General features: G+C 41.9%; 1 protein-coding gene across 1 annotated transcript in view; it reads right to left on the bottom strand.

Annotated features, from left to right (window-relative positions):
* Positions 1-3,858: 3,858 nt before the first annotated feature.
* LOC124794694 (multifunctional methyltransferase subunit TRM112-like protein) overlaps positions 3,859-21,376 on the bottom strand; it is a 31,332-nt gene continuing 13,814 nt past the window's right edge. The window contains exons 3-4 of the mRNA XM_047258255.1: positions 20,634-20,726; positions 3,859-4,041 (exon numbers count right to left, since the gene is read on the bottom strand). Coding sequence (XP_047114211.1) covers positions 3,940-4,041; positions 20,634-20,726 — 195 coding nt within the window. The 3' untranslated portion in view covers positions 3,859-3,939. The remainder of the gene's footprint in view (positions 4,042-20,633; positions 20,727-21,376) is intronic.

The raw sequence follows: 21,376 nt of genomic DNA, 5'->3' as shown, positions 1-21,376 counted from the left end.
TGACGGACAATTCACAGACCTCTGAAATTCTGTGCTGCACTGGTAAACACTAACACACAGCAAAGAAACAGTGTACCGATCATCAGTTGTCCACTTGTATCCTTCGGCTAAAGAAATGTGAGCAGTTTTTATTTCCAGAGACGATTCAGTGCACAGGTGCTAGTCAATCAAACAGGGGAAACACGGCAGATGATTTAATTGAGATGTGATATTGCATTCACATAATGGATTGAATCAACATTGTTCTTAACTTTGTTTTCAATGTGAGCCTTCATTGACAGACTACCACCAGTTTGAATGGTAACCCATCTGATTAAAATCACTGCAGAACCTTTTTTTCACCACAATGAAACAGTATGAGTTTACACGATGCACTTGTGCAACCAAAACATATTTTACTCAATAAAAACTTTTAAAGCAAAAAACTTAATGCTTAATGAATAACACCTGGTACTTAGTTTAAAAACAGCAACATGAGAAAGCCTGGGTGTAGATCATAATCTCTGTCTGCAACCTGTCTTGCTCAGAGTATTGTTTTTAAAATATGTACTGTCATAGTCTTGGTATTTACAAATGCATTTCATTGCACGACTACAGCTAACTAACAGTCTGAAGACAGTTGCAGATAGCAATCAAAACTAGCTACTGTACTTTAGTTTTAATAGGAATATAGTAGTCTGGGCATTAAAAGTATTTTACTTCAAAAAATTTTATTTTTAAACCACCCTACAACTGCCGTCTCCTCCTTACAATGCTGGGCTTCACTGTTACACATTATTTCACCTTCAATGCATGCAGTGTCAAATTGCATTAGCTTACCTATGATATATGTTGCTGCGATTGCCGTTCCATCTTGAAGACACATCTCTTGGCATGACTTGCCACATGCAAATAAAATAATTCCACACAATGTGTGTGCTTTTACCTATGACATCTTATTTTATACTTTTCATTCAGGAGCATCATTTGTTGGTAAGAAGACGGGGGGATACACATCACTCCTTTGGAGTGGTGCCACCACAGTGTTTCTGGTTAAGTTCACCAAGTAACGTTATCCGCAAGCATCTACTAAATGATCTTCCTAGGTTATGTAAGGGAACAGTGATTCTCAACCCCATCCCCCTCCTCCCACCCCTTATGCAGGAACAGGTAAAAGTAAAGTTTAAAAGGAAGCCAATCAGTTTGGAACAATTAATGTAAATAGAAGCTTATGGAATTATTTTTGATGTATTTCACTTATTGGCCTTAAGTGTGCCTTAACTTGGGATGGAGCGAGCTATGAAAACATTGTGCGCATGACTCTCCAGATTACACAGTAGCTACTTCTCTACTTCTACAATAGAGCTGTTTAGAACTGTAACTCGACTCAGCCATCAAACTTAAGGTGTGCAATAGCAGGTCTCCATACTGGCTGTCCCATTCTTCTAATAGCATTCTTAAACTTCCTTCTGTGAAGTGATGGTGAGGGAATCGAATTCACAATTTTTGTGACAATACTCATAAGCACCATTTTCAAAAATATGTCCACAAAGCACCTGCTGGTGCACAATACAATGATACTTGAAGAAAGGCAGGAAAGATTAGTCATTTGCACCCAAGGTAACAAATCCTTTGTCTTTACTTACCAAAGAAGGTGCTCCATCAGTAGTAACAGACATGTTTCTGAATTGGCAAACCCTTTTCAGGAAGATCAAAATTGTAAGCACAGCTTCTGTTAAACTGAAATTTGAAAATATCATTCTTACAAAAATCATCACATTCCTTAACAACTGTGCCATCATCAAATGGTTTTGCATGTTCCATCAGTACTTCTGATGTATGAAATAATGTTTTGTTTGATGAAAGACTTTTTTCTACAGGCTTCACAAGAAACTATTACTGTGATGGTAATTTACTTTTAAGGTTAGAAAGTTTCTTCCTCCTCAATTCACTACCAATAGCTGCTTCCGATTCGAAGTCTTCATGACTGTTCTAAATGAATTTCTATATTTCACTTTTTTGGTGTGGTTAAAGTAACATTACATATCGACCAGATAAACATATCTTCATGTAATGTGACAAAACTGTTCTTCCCGTCTTCCCATTCACAATGGAAGTGGGACTTTTCTAGTGTTTAACTTCACTCATTTTTCACAAATACATTAAAAACAGCTCATCAAAACAGAATTTGGACAAAGGTTTTATAAGATTGACTCATAAAGCCATGAGCTGAGCATCCCTGGTCTACACAAAGGAAACTTATTGTATCATGATACCTTTGTTTAATTGTTACAGTGAACTCACAGACTAAATTGGCCAATGTGAAATACTGATTTCTCATTGGTTTCCTTTAATTTTTACAGAGCTTAGTCTTGTATATTGATAAACTGTATTCTTTGAGCGAAAAAAGTAACCATCCTTAAACAGTTTTGTAAATTATTTGAACAAAAGTAAGCATGATCATTTTCTGAGAAAAGAGATACAGATACATGTTATTACTTCAGCTCAAATGGGGTATGTAAATCATGAGAAGAAAAAATAATAAATAAAACAGGAAAAAGTTGTATTCATATGGAGCTAATGACACAAACTGATGATTCGGCAAGGCAACGTGAAATTTTCTATATGGTGAGGCAAGTAGTGAGTGAGGGCAATCATAATTATCAATAGCTTCTATATCCAAGTTCATATTAAACTGAAGACTTTGCAAAAGAACGACAGCCTCATCTATTGAGTGCATAAATAAACATGTAAACTTGCAATGCTTCACTCGAGGTTGCAAATTGCACCAATCCATTTTCTATTTAATTACATTTTTATGGAAGTCGTTATTTTCTGAGTGTTTGTTGACAACTGAAAATACTATGTCTATTTCAAAATACATAAACTGTTGATCAACCATAAAAATGTGTAAATTATGAAATACTTACATCATCTCCAGTACACTTTCAAAAGAACCTCAAAGTTAATTCCAATGCCCTAGTGATATGTGCTGATTTACAATTATCAGTACTACTCTTTCGCATCAAAATATAAAACAGTATTAATGTGCATGAAAACAAAGATACGACACGAGTGAAACAATTTATTTTTAAGACGGTTCTAAGACAACATACTACTAAACAAGATTTATCTGGGCTTCTGACAAAAACTGGAATATCTTTATAGTGAAGTTTGGATTAAACTTTTCTGCTGCATCACACAGACATAATAATATTGACACCTCTGAAAAGTGAGAAAACCTTTATTAGAAGTTACAGTTCTTATCCAACATCGAATGCACAAATAGGAGACACACAGAAGTCTGAGGGATACGTACCTGTTTCACCACAAAAATCTCAAGAACTGAGGACTCTTCCTCGGTTGACATAATTGTGTAGTGTGTCCCTTAAAATACTGCACTGAGGTGCAATTATATTCAGATCAGTGGACTGAGGGTTAAAAGTGACGGTGTATTTTGTCACTGTGTTATTTAAAGTAATCTCAGTTACTTTCAGAGATGTGAATGGAAGCATTATTGTCTTGGTAGACACATCATTCACCAGTGAGTACAATGGGCACCACTGAGATGAGTATTGTCCTAAATAGTGACAACCCCATCTTGTAACCTTACATGAACCAAGACTGCAATGCAACATTATGACCCACAGTCTCACTGACCCCCAATCGTTATTTACAGCAGAAAGGAGACAGACATCATGACAGGCTTCTGCTGGCATTCTCTGAATGTAAACACATCCACTGGACAGTTTGTGCAGCCGATTTATGTGCTTGTGTGCCTTATTGTTTCAAAGTAGTGTGTGGTACAGTCAATTGTTTCATAATACACAATTTCGTTTATTAAAAAATTAATTATTTTTGTAACATAAACACTATGTCTTGTCATAAAATAATTTAATATTATACAATGTAACAAAGTGGAGATATAACAACACACATGAACAGTTTATGAAGAAATAATTAAAGCTCATCTTCATTTAGTAACATGTTTGGAATTCCTTGATTTATTGGAAACTTTCTCCCTGATTCAGGGCAGATCAATTCTCCATTGATTATTTCAACCTGAAAGAAAAAAAAATTAGTTCTCAGTTATAAATACAACAAAAATGAGAATATAAGATTATCAAGACAGATTATCTGATCATGGCCTACAAATTAGAGGAGAACGAAAAAAATGTACAATGGAATATGCAGAAATGAAAGCAATGCAAATACCTGGAACTACTTCGTAAGCCACTGAGATGGCCCTTATACGTTTAGTATGTGTATGCGGCAAAGAAACAATTTCACCTGGATGATTAGCTCATGACAAACAAAGCACAATGTTTGACAGGATGGGAAATAAAATAAGTTGTGTCTTTTCTACAGAACCATCCTGGGATTTGCCTTAATATGTATAGGAAAACACAAAAGAACCTAAATTTGGATGCTGGAATTGGGACTTTAAACCCACTCCTTTCAACCGAAAGGTCACAGCTCCTTGATTACGAACTACCTAGGTTCAAACTTAACCACATGGCAATGGAAGGGAAAAATCCATTTAGAACCCAGTAAGGAATATGCAAGGTTTTAACCACTTAATCTTCTTTAACATGTAATCCATTCACAAAATAGTTAAAATATTGTAAGTGGTATTCTAACATTCATAATCATAGCAGACCCCCTAACAAATCAAAATTTTCTTATTTAATACATATTTTTCAACAAGGAACAATTTCATTACAAAATTAGTTCAACCAAATTTTGAACAGGTCTGGTCACTGATTACCCGACAGTAACAGAGACAATGGACAATAAAAGGCATGCTCTAATCACAAAATATTGGGTTGATACATAAGTCTGTAGCATTTTCCGTAAGTTTCATAAACACAACATGTACACACAACTGTGGCTTTAGTCTTCAATAATATATTTTCCTTCACTACTAACAACAGTCTGACAATGTTCGGGAACTTTTCGATCCTGCAGCTGTAGAAATTATGCGGTTTTGAGATGAAGAACTTGTTGAGCCACATTCAGAGCACATTTTCGTCCAGAAAGGACGTTCCTTGGAGATTACTCAAAAGAGAGTGGAATATGTGAAAATCAGAGGATGCAAGATCAGGTGAATAACGTGGGTCCAGAATTACTTCCCAACCCAATTCCTGTATAACGTTTTCTGTTGGGCTAACAGAATGCAGGCAGATGATATCGTGGAGTACCATCACTTCAGGCAGTCTTCCTGGTCATTATTCTTGGATTGTGTCTGCAAGACATCACAGTTGTTGACAATAAATTTCAAGAATGATGGTTATAGTTCGGGGAAGCAATTTGTAGCACGCCACAACATTGCTGTTCCACCAGATGCATACCATTATCTTCTGTGAAATGCGCAGGTCGAAGTACAGGAAGTTGCTGCTTTGTTTGGTATCACACATTCCTTCCTTTTCCTTACATTAAGATGAAGCCACCATTTCTCATCACCAGTAATGATAAAGGTAGGAATGGTTGGTGTTGTTCACAAAACAAATGATGACGAACAAGTAGAGATGCACATATGGCCACCCGCTGGTTTTTATGAACTTGGCTTAGAACCCTGCTGTATATAGCACTCTCTGTCTCCTATTTGGGGTACCATGAACTCCACCAGAAGCCATCATCTTCACATCACTCATTGCATTCAGTTGTTCCTATAGTAAGTATTTCTCAAGATGCTGCACATCAAACCACACCACAGATCTCAGGAGACTGGTAGTGAGAATACACCGATATTGCATAGTGCTACTAATCTTAGCAGCTAGCCAGTGGTTGTATCTTATACCCACTAGCAAGCGAACCAGGTTTTATAAAGGACAATTCAGTTATTGATGTATCACAGCACCACACAGGCACTCATAGTATCCCTGAAGTTATGTATACAAAGATTTCAACTTGTACAAATTGTAAATTAATGTGTTAATATTTTATTCTTTTTATAGATGTTACCTTAAACTACAGACAACACATAACATAGGTGAGCGGAGGGGAGGACTGCCAAGAGGGAACTCCATGCACACATGCAACAGGAGTAGGGTTGAAGGTCCTGGCACAGAGTCTCTAATAGAAGCCCACTTGGTCGGTCTATTTTTGGGTAAATCGTAAACATTCTGAACTGTGGGCTGTAAAACAGAGTCTAATGTGGATGTTTAGGTGTCTGGTTGATTGTGACGACACAGCCAAGAATTCCTGTCATCTGATCCTCAGTGTTGGGATACTAGCTTCCATCAGGAGGCTGTCTATGGGGCTTGTATGGCATGTGCCAGTTCCAAACAGCACACTACTGTGTTGAACTGGGTTTAAGCAGCTCAGTACCAACAGTGATGCGATTTCCATAAAGATTTCATCCAAAATCCAGGTGGGATAATATCAAAGCTTTGTAAAATCCCAGAAGAAGAAATGTGCAATCTGTTCTCCAAGAGGTGCTGCTGAAAAACCTGAGGGAATTAAGTTCACTCATGCAATTTGCTTTTAGCTGGCATATGTACGGTAACCATGTGTACTATTATCAAATAAAGGGGCAAAAAATTTGCAATTTTCAAAGACTTCAGGTAACTGATTACCTAGGTAAAGCTCTGGGTGAGTCAACAAAGGTGCACAGGGCAAGTTTTGTAGGAGAAAATTAATGCCCATGATTCAGTGCACAGCTTTCCACTTTCTGTAATATCCCTGAAGTTGGTGATCTATGATGCACAATAATAAAGAAGTGCAATATAGGCTAAGAAGATCAAAATACACTGAGGGTGAGGCCACAGATCACACTGCCACTGACTGCCTTGAAGAGGTGACACTCAAAACTGATCCCTGAGGTACTCCATTTTCCTGTACACACTGGTTGTTGAGGGCTGAACCTACCTGGATCTGGAACAATTAGAGGGATAGGAAATTCTAGATAACTATTGGTAGGCAATTCTGGAAACACCATTCATGCAGCACACACAGGATGTAATGGCACTGGGTGGTATCATACACCTTCAGGAAATCAAAGAACGTATTGATCAGGTGTTGGTGATGCATGAAATAGCTGCAGACTGCAGATTCCAGATGTATCAGTTGATCTGTGGTGGATCAGAGCACCTGAAAGACACTTTGAAATTTAACTACAAGTCCTCTGGCTACCAGACTCAACAGTCATCAGTTACTCATTATTTCAAATAATTTACACAACCCAGACATTAAGGAGATTGGCCGAGATAGAGTCAAAATTTGCAATTTTTTTGCAGGTTTCAGGATAGGAATAACAATACTCTCTCACCACTGGAAGGGAGACTCCCCATCTCACCATATATGAATGGAAAATTCGAGGAAGTGTTTTATGGTGTCAAGGTTTTTAAGCATTTGACTGTGGATTTTATCACAGCCAGGAGCTGTGTCTCGACACTCTGCTAAAGGACTGCAGCACTCCCATTCACTAAACAAAACACTGTATTGTCATGTCCTGGAATAGGACCAATCGCCAACTCTGGACAAAGGTGTGGTCTGAATGATGCAATCAGGACACTGATGACAATGTGGGCTGCGGTCTACGAAGTTACTTTTAAAGGAGTGAAAGGGAAGAAAATCTCCTTGGATACTTAGCAGAGGTGATTTTGCAGTGGAGAGGGGAGGTTGTTGGCTTCATATGAAGTGAATAAGGGTGCGAACACTTGAGGATTCAGTTTAAGAACAATTTTTACTTTCCAATAGTTCAGCCTTATCTGGAGAGATGTCTTACAGTGTCTTCATATCTTTGCAAATCAATGAGTACACATTAACATGGTACATGTTAATCCATTCCAGCAATTCCCTTTCCTTGAGTTCTGCCTTCTCCTATCAGAGACGAGCGCTCTGCTTGCAACTCATTCCGACAATACAGAATAAATATTCCAAGCACAATTGGAGACAAGTTCGAGTTGGTGCTTGTTCTTCTTTCTGTTCCAACACACAGAAAATGTCAATTATTATCCACTGCTACTACTAGTGAAACTCTATGGAGCTTGTTCTTCATCAACAGGCAGAAAACTTAGGACGAAAATGTTGCTGGATACTTATTGTAAACTCAGTTGCTCTCCCTAGAATGTGTGCATACTTCTTGTGATTTTTTTACCACAGCAGCATCAAAGTGTCACTCTGAGGTTCAGCTGTAGTACCTCTTCTTCTGGTTCCTGGTAGTGACTGTCTTGTGTCCTGCACTGGCGGTTTGTACACTTGTTTTTCAAGGACTTTCGTGTGACTTTCTCCCATAGAGATGTTTTCCCTGACCCTTCTGATGGTCTTCCTAAAGATTCTTCCAGAACCTTCCACAGGTTTCTCAAACTTTTAGGCTGTATTCCAGCATCACCTAGATGACCAAGGCTGTTGTCCTCGCCATTACTGCACTGCAACTTTCTCAGCAGGTTGTCAACAAATTTGACTTCATATGGAGCCCTGGCCCACTTTCTGATATCCGACTCACATCATGCCTTGTCTGGTGTCTTAAATATTACTCTTAATAAATAATCTTTATCAGGTTTAGCACTACAACTGACAATGTTAATGAAAGCCATTTCAGATCTACAAGGGGGTATGCCAAAAGATTTAGCACAATCTCAGAAATTTTTTTATTTACAACATAACTGATACAACTTTTCAAACACTCTCTAAGAGCACTTACACATTCTTCCAGCCTTTGAAACCACTTCAAAAATGTTTCAGTCCAAGCTTCTTCAGAGTAGTAACTTAAGAGCATTGTCGTATGTGGTGTTAGCCTCTTCACTGGATGGAAAATGCTGCCCATGATTTTTTCCTTTGTCTTTGGGAGCAAGAAGAAGTTACACGGAGCCAGGCCACGTGATGGGGGTGGGTGCAGCAACACTTGCACTTTTATCTTCTCCAAGACGTCCATCGTTCTGGCAGCCGTGTGGGCTGATACGTTGTCGTGATGCAGAAGGTGCTTAACCTTCTATTTTTGGTGCTGTGACCACCATGTGGCAATGACTTTTGGCAGCAATCTTTAGTCGCACACCACTCAGTATTGATTGTGCAACAGGTGTCTCAAGGTCACAGGTGTAAGATGATCCACCTTTGTGAAGAAAGTGGGCACCATCATCTTTCCAGAGCTCTAATGTCTGAACTTTTGTAAGTGGTCCCTCACCTGGAAAGCACCATACTGAAGACTGCCTCTTAATTTTTGGGTCATACTGGTACATCCGTGTTTCATCACCTGTGACAAAATTGAGAGTCTTTGGACTGCCCTTTGTCGAATTCTTTTAAGCATAAAACACCAATCCATTCTTGGGTGTTTTGGGCTTCTGTCAGGGAATATGGCTCAGTGGGCCCTTCTCTTGTTTAGGCTTAAATGACGGTTTGCACCACAGTTGATCCAGTATTTAGGATTCCTTCAGTGTCACGAAATGCAAGATGTAGATCACTTTACATCATTTTCCTCACAGCATTAGAGTTTTTTTGGGGGGTCAATGCCATTGTTATGTGACCAGAACAAGGTTCATCTTCAAGAGACTGGTGACCCCCTTGAAAATTCATGAAACCAAGTTCCAACAATTGTTCCAGAAGGGGAAGACTGAGCATCAAAAACACATACCATAGAAGAGTGGCATTCTTCTGCAGTTAACTTTGTGATCATTGCACAAAACCTGTGGCGTGACAGATCCATGATGCGCCGTGTCTGACTCACCACTGCCTGCTTCTCCACTCGCCATTCACATATGGTTTGAAATCCATTGTGGGGGAACTGTCGCACACCCTTCATGATTGAAAAACAATGTTCTTTCAAACTGAAATAATCCTATTCTCGTTAGACTTCTGGTGTAAGAGTTATTAAAACCATTTGGAACAGCCCTCATATCATTATACTTTTATTGTGTTTAGATTAGTTTCATTCATTTTACATCTTCAGGTTGCCCATTTTAGTTTGGTCCACTGAACTGCCTGAGCAGGCAAAATGAGCAGCTCTTGCAGTTCAACAGCCAAGATGAACTGGCAACCTGGAGATGTTCAGTGAATGAAACTGGTTGTAAAACAATAAATCTATAACAATATGTCTAAGGTGGTTTTCATTAATAATTCACTATTAATAAAACTTTCTCTCCTTTGCTTATAACCATGCCACTTCTTACATTAACGAAATTATTTAGCCATGACAGTATGATTTAAGACCTTATGCATGCAAGGATAAGTAGTTTTGATTTTCCAGGAGTTTCTGGACCATACTGACCAGAACAGCAGAGCCTTGTTTCAATTTTGATTTTTCCTTTTCGTCTCCGTGAGGTTTCAGTTTCTGCAAGAATTTTCATATCTTGACTTCTGGGCCAGGAAACACATATTCTTTTCTAAGGCAACCCTTGGCTCTTTCTGCTAATGGTTAGTGGCAGATTGTTTGTCCATTTCACCCTGAGATGGGGCACATTGGCAGATGTCCTCTTCCCTGGTGATACCAGGAGAGAAAGAAGCATCTCTGGCTGTGTCGTTGGGGTACTTTCCAATGGTGCCGTGGGTCTGAGGGTGGTGGTGTCCTTTAACTCAACTGAGAATCATGCTTTAGACTGTGGCTAGGTCCATGAGCTGCTGTTTGAGACCATGCTGTCACTGTGCTAGGAGTGGTTTTTGTCAATGTTTGTGGAGCTCAATGTCATGCTGATTGTGTGAAGTTGTTCAAACTTTTTCTTTGCATCTTGGTACGACAGCCAGTAAAGTCTGTTAATACCTGCATTTTCTTCTTCCTCCTCGAAACTAAACGTGTTAGCGAATGAGGAAGTAGAGAGGGTGAGGGTGTTTGTGTGTTGTTCTGGGCAGTTTATGCATATAAACCATAACCCATGATCTTAACTTTCTCATGTAGAACATTTCCATTGAAGGCACAAATGAAAGCTCAAGTTGGTTGGTTGGTTTCAAAGAGGGGGGAAGGGACAAAACTACGAGATCATCGGTCCCTGGTTCCTAATAAAACAATGCCACAAGTGTTACAATAAAACAAACTAGACATATAACACCAAACGAAAAGAAGGGAAAAACCACAAATGAAGGAAAGGCAAGGAACACTAAAAGAAACAAAAAGAGGACAAGAAAACAGACACTAGAAACAAAAGAGAACAAAACAAGAAAGCAGATTACAGTGGCTGGCGGACCACAAGAATTAAAAGGAAAAGCCAGCTACTCTGCAACACATTAAAACCTCCACCCTAAAAGAACTAGGGTGGAGGACACAGAGGGACAAAGGACATGCGCTAAAACTTAGATCAAATGATAAAACCCACCCTCCGAATAAAACGTAAAACTAAATCAGCCAATAAGGCGTTGTCAGATAAAATGAGCGGCAATGAGTCCGGTAACCCAAGATTACATCGCTGGGCAGTCAAACTGGGACAGTGTACCAGAATATGGGCCACTGTCAACTGGGCACAGCACCAACACTGAGGCGGGTCCTCACGGTGCAAGAGGTAACCGTCGGTTGCCCAATCATAGCCAATGCGGAGTTGGCGGAGGACAACTGATTCCCTGTGAGAGGCCCACATGGAAGACTTCCACACATTCATAGTCTCCTTTATGACACGCAGTTTGCTGTGCGTACCGTTTTGCCATTGTCTCTCGAAACCGAAAAACGCTGCGGCGTAAGTCAGAACGCTGGTCAGGTTCAGAGATGCCCATCTCCAGAAGTGATGTCCACTTAGCCTGTTTGGTCAGCCTGCGGCAAAGTTCATTGTTTGGGATGCCGTCGTGTTCTGGGGTCCACAAAAACAACACTGAACGATGGGACCGGTCCAGGACATAGATGGACTCCTAGATGGATGGCACCAAAGAAAGACAAGGGTAGCACTGGTTGATAGCTGTAGACTGCTCAAGGAGTCAGTACACACAACAAACGATGTGTTCAAGAGCACGAGATATAGCCACCAGCTCGGCGGTGAAAACACTGAAGCCATCGGGCAAGGAATGCTGTTCAATATGTCCTCCATGGACATACACAAAGCAAATGTGAGCATCAGCCATCAAGTAGTTGATGTAAACCACTTCGTGGCCTCTGTACTTCTCAAGAATCGAGAGGAAGTAGCAGCGGAGAGCCACAGGGTTAACTGAGTCCTTAGGGTCACGTGAAAGGTCCAGGCGAAGCTGTGGCCTTGGTTTACACCATGGAGGTGTACATGAATGGACCTCAAGTATAGGTGGTAAAGGCAAAGACTCCAGTTCAGAAAGAAGGGATCGGACATGAACTGCAATTGGAAGCCCTGACCTGGGCTGCCAAAGCGGGAGATGAATGGCCGTGGGTGGGAAAAGGAGACAGTGATTTGGATGCGCAGGAGAACTATGAATGTGCGCTATGTAACTGGCCAGCAGATGTGCATGCCTAACCTGCAATGGAGGCACTCCCGCTTCCACAAGGATGCTAGTAACCGGACTCGTTCTGAAAGCTCCTGTCGCTAGGCGAACACCGCAGTGGTGGACTATGTCGAGTAAATGCCACACTGAGGGCTGCGCCGAACCATACACCACATTCCCATAGTCAAGGTGGGATTTAACAAGGGCTCTGTAGAGCTGCAGCAGCTTAGAGTGATCTGCACCCCAATTGGTGTTGCTCAGGCAGCGGAGGATATTGAGGCGCAGCACTTCCGCTTAAGCTGACAAAGGTAAAGAAGCCAAGTCAATCGGGCATCGAAAACCAGCCCTAAGAATCGATATGTCTCCACTACAGTGAGTGGATCATCATTAAGGTAAAGTTCTGGTTCTGGATGAACAGTACGATGCCAAGAGAACTGTGTAAAAGTGCGGCCGAAAACTGGAAACCGTGGGCTAGAGCCCATGACTGTGCCTTGTGGATGGCTCCCTGTAGGCACTACTCAACAACACAAGTACTGGAGGAGCAGCATGAAATGCAGAAAATGTCTGCATACAGAGAAGGTGACACAGATGGCCCTACAGCTACTGCTAGACCATTAATGGCCACTGAAAATAGAGATACACTCAATACAGAGCCCTGTGGGACTCCATTCTCATGGGTATTGGGGGTGGGGGACTTTGGGAGGCACCAACTTGGACACGGAACGCACGAAGCAACAGGAAATTCAGGATAAAAATTGGGAGTGAGCCTCAGAGACCCCACTCATATAATGTGGCAAGGATATGATGTCACTAGGTCATCTCAAACTTTTCGTAAATAAAAAAATACGGTAACCATGTGCTGGCATCTGGTAAATGCTGTTCGGATGGCAGACTCGAGGGACACACGATTATCAGTGGTAGAGCGACCCTGGTGGAAGCCGCCCTGACATGGAGCTAGTAGGCCACATGAATCTAGGACCCAATCCAACCGCAGACACACCATACTTTCCCGAAGATTACATAGAACGTTAGTGAGGCTGATGAGCCGATAGCTATCCACAAGTGGATTTTTACTGGGTTTGAGTACCGGAATGATGGTGCTCTCCCACCACTGCGATAGAAAGAGGTCATCGCACAAGGTCTGGTTGAAGATGACGAGGAGATGTTTGTAGTCAGATGAGAGATGTTTAATCATCTGACTGTGGATCCAATCTGGCCCAGGAGCTGTGTTGGGGCAATGTGCAAATGCACTGAGGAGCTCCCACTCTGTAAATGGGAGGTTATGGGGTTCACTGTGGCGTGTAGCGAATGAGAGGATTTTCCTTTCCATCCACCATTTGAGGGTGCGAAAGGCTGGGAGGTAATTCTCCGACACAGAGGCTCGAGCATAGTGCTCAGCAATCGCATTTGTGTCATTAGGTTATGTTAACACCGGGAAAACGTGTTGGGGTCTGGTACCCGAAAACATGTTTGATCTTTGCCCAGACTTGGGAAGGTGACATATGGCACCCAATGGTCGAGACATATCTCTCTCAGCATTCCTGCTTCCATCATTTGATAAGTTGGCGAATGTGAGTATGGAGCTGTTTAAAGGCTATGAAGTACTCCAGGGAAGGGTGCCACTTATGTCGCTGTAGAGCTCACTGAGGCTCCTTAATTGCTTCAGCAACTTCCGGCGACCATCAAGGGTCTGTCTTTAACCGAGGGCACCCTAAAGAGTGCTCTCCAGTGTATAAATGGGAGAAGCCCTGGGCTGCAAATCAATGGCCGAATAACTATCTCGAGCCACACTGAAATCTGTGGTGGCCCCAGTATTTAAGAGGCAGAGGTTGAACTGAGACAGTAAAGTTTTGAAATCTCTGCTTTGGCCAGTAAGCACAGTGCCACCCCACAAGGGGTTATGGGCGTTAAAATCTCTCAAAAGCAGAAAAGGCTTAGACAGTTGATCAATCAGTGCAGCTAATACATTCAAGGATACTACACCATCTGGAGGAAGATATACATTGCAGACAGTTATTTCCTGCGTCATCCTTATTCTGACAGCCACAGCTTCAAGAGGGATTTGAAGGGGCACAGTTTCACTACAGACTGTGCTTAAGACATAAACACGAACTCCACCTGACACACTATTATAGTCACTATGGTTCCTGTAATATCCCCTATAGCCGCAGAGGGCAGGGGCCCGCATTGCCAGGAACCAGGTTTCCTGGAGGGCAATGCAAGAAGCAGATGTAAAGCTCAACAGTTAGCAGTGGAAAAAACTGCCGCAATTCCACTGGAGGATGACATCGTCATTAGACTGGGAAGGCATGGATCATTCAATGAGGCAGTTTACGCCTCGGGGTCACCTGCTGCCACCAACTTTTTGCCTGAGCAGTCTATATCCACTTTGTCTGAGGGTTCGGAGAGATCTAGGTCCTCAGCGGACACCAGAATCTCCACCTCATCCACAGACGCAGAGCTTGGAGGTAGTGGTGGTGTGGATGCCACCACAATTCCCTATGTCTTGGGGACCTTCTTTTTGAATTTCTCTCGCTGTTCCTTGGGTTTCTCTGGCTTGGAAGACTTCACTGATTCAGTCTCTGGGACTGAGGATGAGCGTGAAGCCCTATGCTCAGCTGCTTTTGGGCACTACCGTCACTGACGGGCGTCTTATTTCCCACTAGCAGAAACAAGGGAATGGAGTGACCAAAGGGACCCCTTCCTAGCGAGAGCAGCTGAAGAAGTTGTACACTTCTCTGGCTTAGAAGTGGGGACGGACATCCTCGATGTTTGGGAGGGTGTTGGTCCCGAAGTAGGTGGTGCAAGAGCTACAGGGAGGGAAGTGACCTCCATCATCAAGGGGGCAGGTGTAGTCTTCCAGCTCTGAGAGGTGACTGCGGTTGGCGGAGCTGATGGGGCTAGAACTGTTGTAGCGGTGGCGTAAGACGATGTCATGCGTACAGGATGTAGGCATTCAGATTTCCTCTTAGCCTCAGTGTAGGTCAGTCAGTCCAGGGTCTTGTACTCCATGATTTTCCTTTCTTTCTCGAGAACCCTACAATCTGGCGAGCAAGGCGAATGGTGCTCTCCACAGTTGACACAGATGGGAGGCAGGACACATGGAGTATTGGGATGTGATGGGCATCCACAATCTCGACATGTGACGCTGGAAATACAGTGGGAAGACATAGGACCAAACTTCCAACATTTAAAGCACCACATTGGAGGAGGGATACAGGGTTTTACATCATGGTGGTAGACCATCACCTTGACCTTGTCGAGTAATGTACCACCCTCGAAGGCCAAGATGAAGGCACTGGTGGCAACCTGATTATACCTCGAGCCCCGGTGGACATGCCGAATGAAATGTACACCTCACCGTTCTAAACTGGCATGCAACACATTGTCGCACTGCAAAAAACAGTCCCTGTGAAATATGATACCCTGGACCATATTTAAACTCTTATGGGGTGTGATGGTTACAGAAACATTCCCCAGCTTGTCACAAGCGAGTAAAGCCCGTGACTGGGCAGAGGATGCTGTTTTGATCAAGACTGACCCAGCTCTCATTTTGGACAAGCTCTCCACCTCCCCAAACTTGTCATCTAAATGTTCAACAAAACAATGAGGCTTCATCATGATGACAGATTTCGCATCAGCTCTTGAACATACAAGGAACTGGGGTGAGTAAGAGCCGCTGTCATCCTTAGCATGATGTTCCTCACATTGTGTGGCCAGTGAGGGGAACGATTTGGGGTCATACTTCTGTGCATGAATTGAGCCCATGAACGCTTAGAGACTGCCGGTGTTTGACCACCAACAAGAGATGATGTACTACACTTCATCGCGTGTCATCTGCCCTGATGCCACCCACTCCGACCAGGGGCCCTCCCCACGGGTGCCACCCAGCCGCAGCAAAAGCCACCTGGCAGGATGGCCATTGCCGGGGGTCTCAATGCCCCAGGGGGATGGGCATCTACCCCTTGGCAACCCGGGTACATGACAGCCCCACCACAATGGACTGGTTACCATGCTGGATATCAGGCGCAACCAAGCAAAGAAGTCCATTGCCATCATCAGCGTAGAAAATGATACTGCACAGTTGATGGTAAAATATGCACCCAGGAGGGTGACCTCACCCAACGGTTGGAGAATGAGCAGAAGTGCAGATCCACGTCGAAGAATGATGCGATAGGTCTCAGCACATGATGCACCATGTAAGGCGCCCTTTCCTAACTGGCTTGCTCTTTGGGAAAATTTTGAAAAATGGAGATCAAACCCTTCAGGGAACCATCACAAGGGCCAAAACGTGTGGCACTCCTTGTAGTTGCCTCTTACGGCAGGCAGCAATGCCTCAGGCCTATTCTAACCCCCGGACCTGCAGGGGGTGAAAGCTTAAGTGGCCAACTTATTATGCTTAGAGCCTCTCTGAATTTTGAGGATGAGTTTTACTCCACACTACTCTAGGTTAGCGTGTAGTTCATCTGTTTGTATTGACAGATCTCAATGGAAGGAGGAGAGATGGTAACTGCTTTATCCTCAAGCTTGTCACAGGCCAGATGTGCCTGTGATTGGTTAGCATTCAAAGCTTTGATCAAGAGAGATCCATTTCCCATTTTCTCTACTGCAGTGGCTTTTCCAAATGTGCTCTCAATATTTTCAGAAAAACAATGGCTTCTTTCTTTTCCCAAAAGATTCTGGAGCACACCAAGAATTAAATGATCAGTGTTTCCATGTCTCCTTGCCTGATCCTCAACCCATGGGGTGGCCAAAGGTGGATTGTCATGGAACTTTAAATCTCTCTATTGAAATCCTGATTTGTAACTGCTGAGACGGTCACGTTTGCACAGATGTTTTATTACAAATTGTCCATCCTGATGCTATTCTGAAGGCTCTCCCCAATGGCACCATTCTGGCACAGCAAAGGCTACATGGCACAGTAGCCATCACCTGGAGTCCTGAATCGGACACACAACTAATCCTTGCCATACATGGGGAACTCGACAGTATAATTCTCACATTGTCTGGTGGCTACAAACGTAAGGGTACATGAAGAGTCACGCATGATAAACTGGCTACCACACTATTTCAGGTGCAAATGTAAATCCAATTAAATAGCAAGTGCTGGGAATCACAGTACACAATGAACAGATTACACACCACATAACGCCTCCTTTTCTGAGGCACTTGCTCTTCTGCAGAATTTAGAGAAGTTGAGGTCAAACACCAGAAGGTGACCATAACTAATCAAGCCAAACATGTTGAGGGAGAGGTTGTGATGTGAGCTAAAACTGACAGTCAGCCTGATGAACACCGTGACATCAACGTGAACACTTGAATAGGTACAAGATGCCTTCTAGTTGCCTTTTACATTGGGCAAGAGTTATCACAGGTCTGTTCCAGTCTCCAACACCACAATGGGTATTCTGTGAAAAAGAAACCCATATATCCCAAAGTAATGTCTATTGTTCTTTATTTTTGCACATGTAGATGCAGATTTTTATCATTTGTAATGCATCTCTTGAATGTAAGCTCTGACCTCACCACTGATCTCTCTCTGAATTTAACAAGTTTCAAAAGAGAATTTTCCTTTTTCTACAAAAATGTGCTATTTCATTTTAGCAACCAATACTGAAAGAGAGCAAAATTAATATTTAATTTGCGCTCTGCCATTTGGAAATGGCTTCACATGGTTTAAAAAAGTCAATTTCATGCCCAGATAATGCCTTCGAGTTTCTTGTCATTTATGTAGACAACTCCCATTCTGCATGTGAAACTATATAACAGCAGAACTGCAGCAAATGACTACATAATGTAGCACTGGGTATGGTACAATAGTTTTAACATGACTAACTGGGGTGAAAGGAATTATGATTCATCTGAGGAGATACTCCACCCAATCAGATACTCATGTCTTAATGCATTTTCAGGGAACTTCAACATCTTGAGTAGTATTCTTTAGGGAGTTTCTGATAACTTCTTAACAGCCCATTTTTTCCCACGAAAGAATAAACACAAAAATGAAAACAGCTGTCGATGGCTAGAGGTTTCCGGTGAGTGTCATTGATATAGAGGAGTCTTTTATTGGGCTGAAATCTAGAATAAAGACGGTACCAGCAAGGGCGTTGTTTTCCCTACAGCACACAGGTTGGAGAGGAGGAGATTAGTGTTTAACATCCCATCGACACTGAGGACATTGGACATGGAGCAGAAGCTTTCATTAGGAAAGGATGGGGAAGGAAATCGGCCACACCCTTTCAAAGGAACCATCCCAACATTTCCCTGAAGCGATTTAGGGAAATCATGGAAAACCTAAATCAGGATGGCGGGCACGGGTTTGAACCAATACAAGTCCAGTGTGTTAACCACTGTGCCACCTCACTCAGTGGCACACAGGTTGGCAAGATCAGTTTTGCATAGGCATCGATAGGGCAGTTTTAGGCAACCAACATGAGGAAAAAATTATGTAGTTTGAGCATCAACATTAAATCATTTAATGTTATCCATGATTTCTTTACATTTTCTCAATCACAGCTTCAATATTCTTTACTACCCTTTCAAAAGAACACTGTTATGACAGACTGATATTTAGCATAACCCATCATCTAGGTTAGGCTGAACCATGATATGCTTGTGAAATGATGAAACCAATGAATGTCAAACTAGGACAAGGAGCTAAACATTTACTGAACAGTTCAATTACTTATTCAGAAGAAAGTCGGCAATCACAGGTGAAGTGCAACTCACTTTACTCTGTTTCAGTATTTAACCATACATCAAAAGGTACATCTTTATTTTTATTGTTATGGCAATTACCTTGCTTAATTTTGTGATTATGATAACTGGTTTTTAACATGTTGGACACTGTGTCTTTATACCAACATCCAGAAAGTCTTGGAGAGTGGTTGGTGGATGCTGACATGATGCAACCTGTCTCCCAAATGCATCTCAGACATACTCTATGAGATTCAAATTGGGAAAGCGAGCAGGCCACACCTTGCATGCAATATCTTCCATTTACAAAAAAACATCAATCACCCGTGCTCTATGAGGTCGAGCGTTACGGTCCATCGACACGAAGTTTGGGCCCACAGCACCCTGCAACAACTGTGCATGAAATCCCAAAACCTCCTCACGGTACCTGATGGCAGTTAAATCTTGCCGATTTACCCATACAATTTCATGAAGAGGTGTTTGATTGGTCAACATAATCCCTGGTTACACCATCAGGGATCCACCTCAATATCAGTCTCTTTCCACAATATTTGGGTCCCGAAATCATGTTCCATGTGCCATCCAGATGCAAATCCATCAACAATCACACTCCAGACCAAATCGGGACTCATCTGTGAAAAGAACATTGGCCCACTGTTCGACCGTCTGGGTAGCATGTTGACTGCTCCATTCTAGATGTTCCCTTCAGTGAAGACATGCCAGAGTAAACAGACAGCATGTCTCCAACAATAAAGGCCACTATGCAGGAACCTTCTGTACACCTTCGCCTCGGTACAACATGTCCAGGGGATGATGCGAGGTTAAATGCCAGTTGCAGGGGAGTACTAAGGCGGTACCGTCGTGCCCTTGCAGCCAAATAACAGTCCACTCTTTCTGATGTCACACATGTTTGGCCCTATCCTGGTCTCCGGGATACAGTTTCAGTCTCTGTAATATTCCTATGGCCCTCCAGCAGAGAGTCTGTAGGCATCTCCTCTGTGCCCTACTGCACTGTCTGTGGCTGCGTACACAGCAGATTGTGGATGTGGGACTACCCTACAAACACTACCCTGCTTGATAGGCGCTCTGAAGTCATTGCTGGCGTGGTTGTCCGTTGATCGGAATGCCATCTTCCATGCAGAACATGATTGTAACGGCTTATCCTGACACTTTGTATGACTATATTGTGAATTGGACACAGGATGGGGAAATAGCAGTTTGTTGCTTTAATTTTGGACACCAGTGTATTTTCCTTTTGACAAGTAGTCACTACAATCTCTTAACATAGCAAAAAGTGTGTGACCATTACCTCATTAACAACTGATTAAACAGGAACCAAATTATTTTATAGAAAAAATTATCAGTTATTTGGATTCAGAATAATAGTTGTGTTTTTTTCTGTTCTTTCCCCTTTCTCCATGAATCAGTGTATTGCCAGTTAACTCATCACTAAAAACCATTGTAATCTAAGAAACATTTGCAAACTAGTAACACTACTACACTAAATATTTTACAAGTAGCATAAATAAAAGGAACTTCAGCACATTTTTGTACAGAAAACTTCAACTGACCTTTATTTTATGCTCTATTTTAAATTGCTGATGTGTCATTTATCACTGGCTTAGAAAGTCTACAACTTTTACAATACATACCTCCAATAAAACATGGTGTACTTTTTTCAAAAATTCTTCATTATTTTCAAAATCCTCAATTAAAGTCTGTGGTAAGTCCCCTGCATGCCCAATCTGGAAAATGAAAATTATAGCCACTTGCAATATACTCCAAACTGTATTAATAAGATGAAACACGAACAAAATTTAAAAATTATTATCTTTAGTCCAAGTAATGTCAAGACTAGTTTGATGTTTGAAAGGAAAGGTGATCATCCTGCAGGCCTAGAAAGGGACATATAATGCAGCAGTTACTCTGGTCAGTCTTAAGTACTAGTATTACTAACAGTGAAAATATTATCATTATCCAAATAATTTACAAGTGTTATGTTTCCTACAAACAACTGTGAAATTCAAAGTGTGTCTTAACTGTAAATATTGCTACTTACCATAAAGAAGGTATGTTAAGTTGAGGACAGGCACAATTGAAAAAGTTACATTACGCTTTCGGTCACAGACTTCATCGGTTTGTTGGTTGGTTGGTTGGTTTGTTTGTTTGTTTAAAAGAGGGGGGAAGGGACTAAAGTAAAGGTCATCGGTCCCTTGCTCCAAAGGAAACAATGGCACAAGGGTGAGAATAAGACAATGAGACTTACAACACAAAACAGAATGAAATGAAAAACCACAATGACTGACGGGCAACAAACACTTAAACGGACAGAAGGGAACAAGAAAACCACAAAGACACAAGAAACAGGCAGAAGAGGTTAAAACAAGAAATCAGA

This window comes from Schistocerca piceifrons, chromosome 4 (genome assembly GCF_021461385.2).
Source record: "Schistocerca piceifrons isolate TAMUIC-IGC-003096 chromosome 4, iqSchPice1.1, whole genome shotgun sequence".
Taxonomy (NCBI): domain Eukaryota; kingdom Metazoa; phylum Arthropoda; class Insecta; order Orthoptera; family Acrididae; genus Schistocerca; species Schistocerca piceifrons.
The sequence above is the reverse complement of the archived record's forward strand: the minus strand, read 5'-3'. Positions and strand labels throughout refer to the sequence as shown.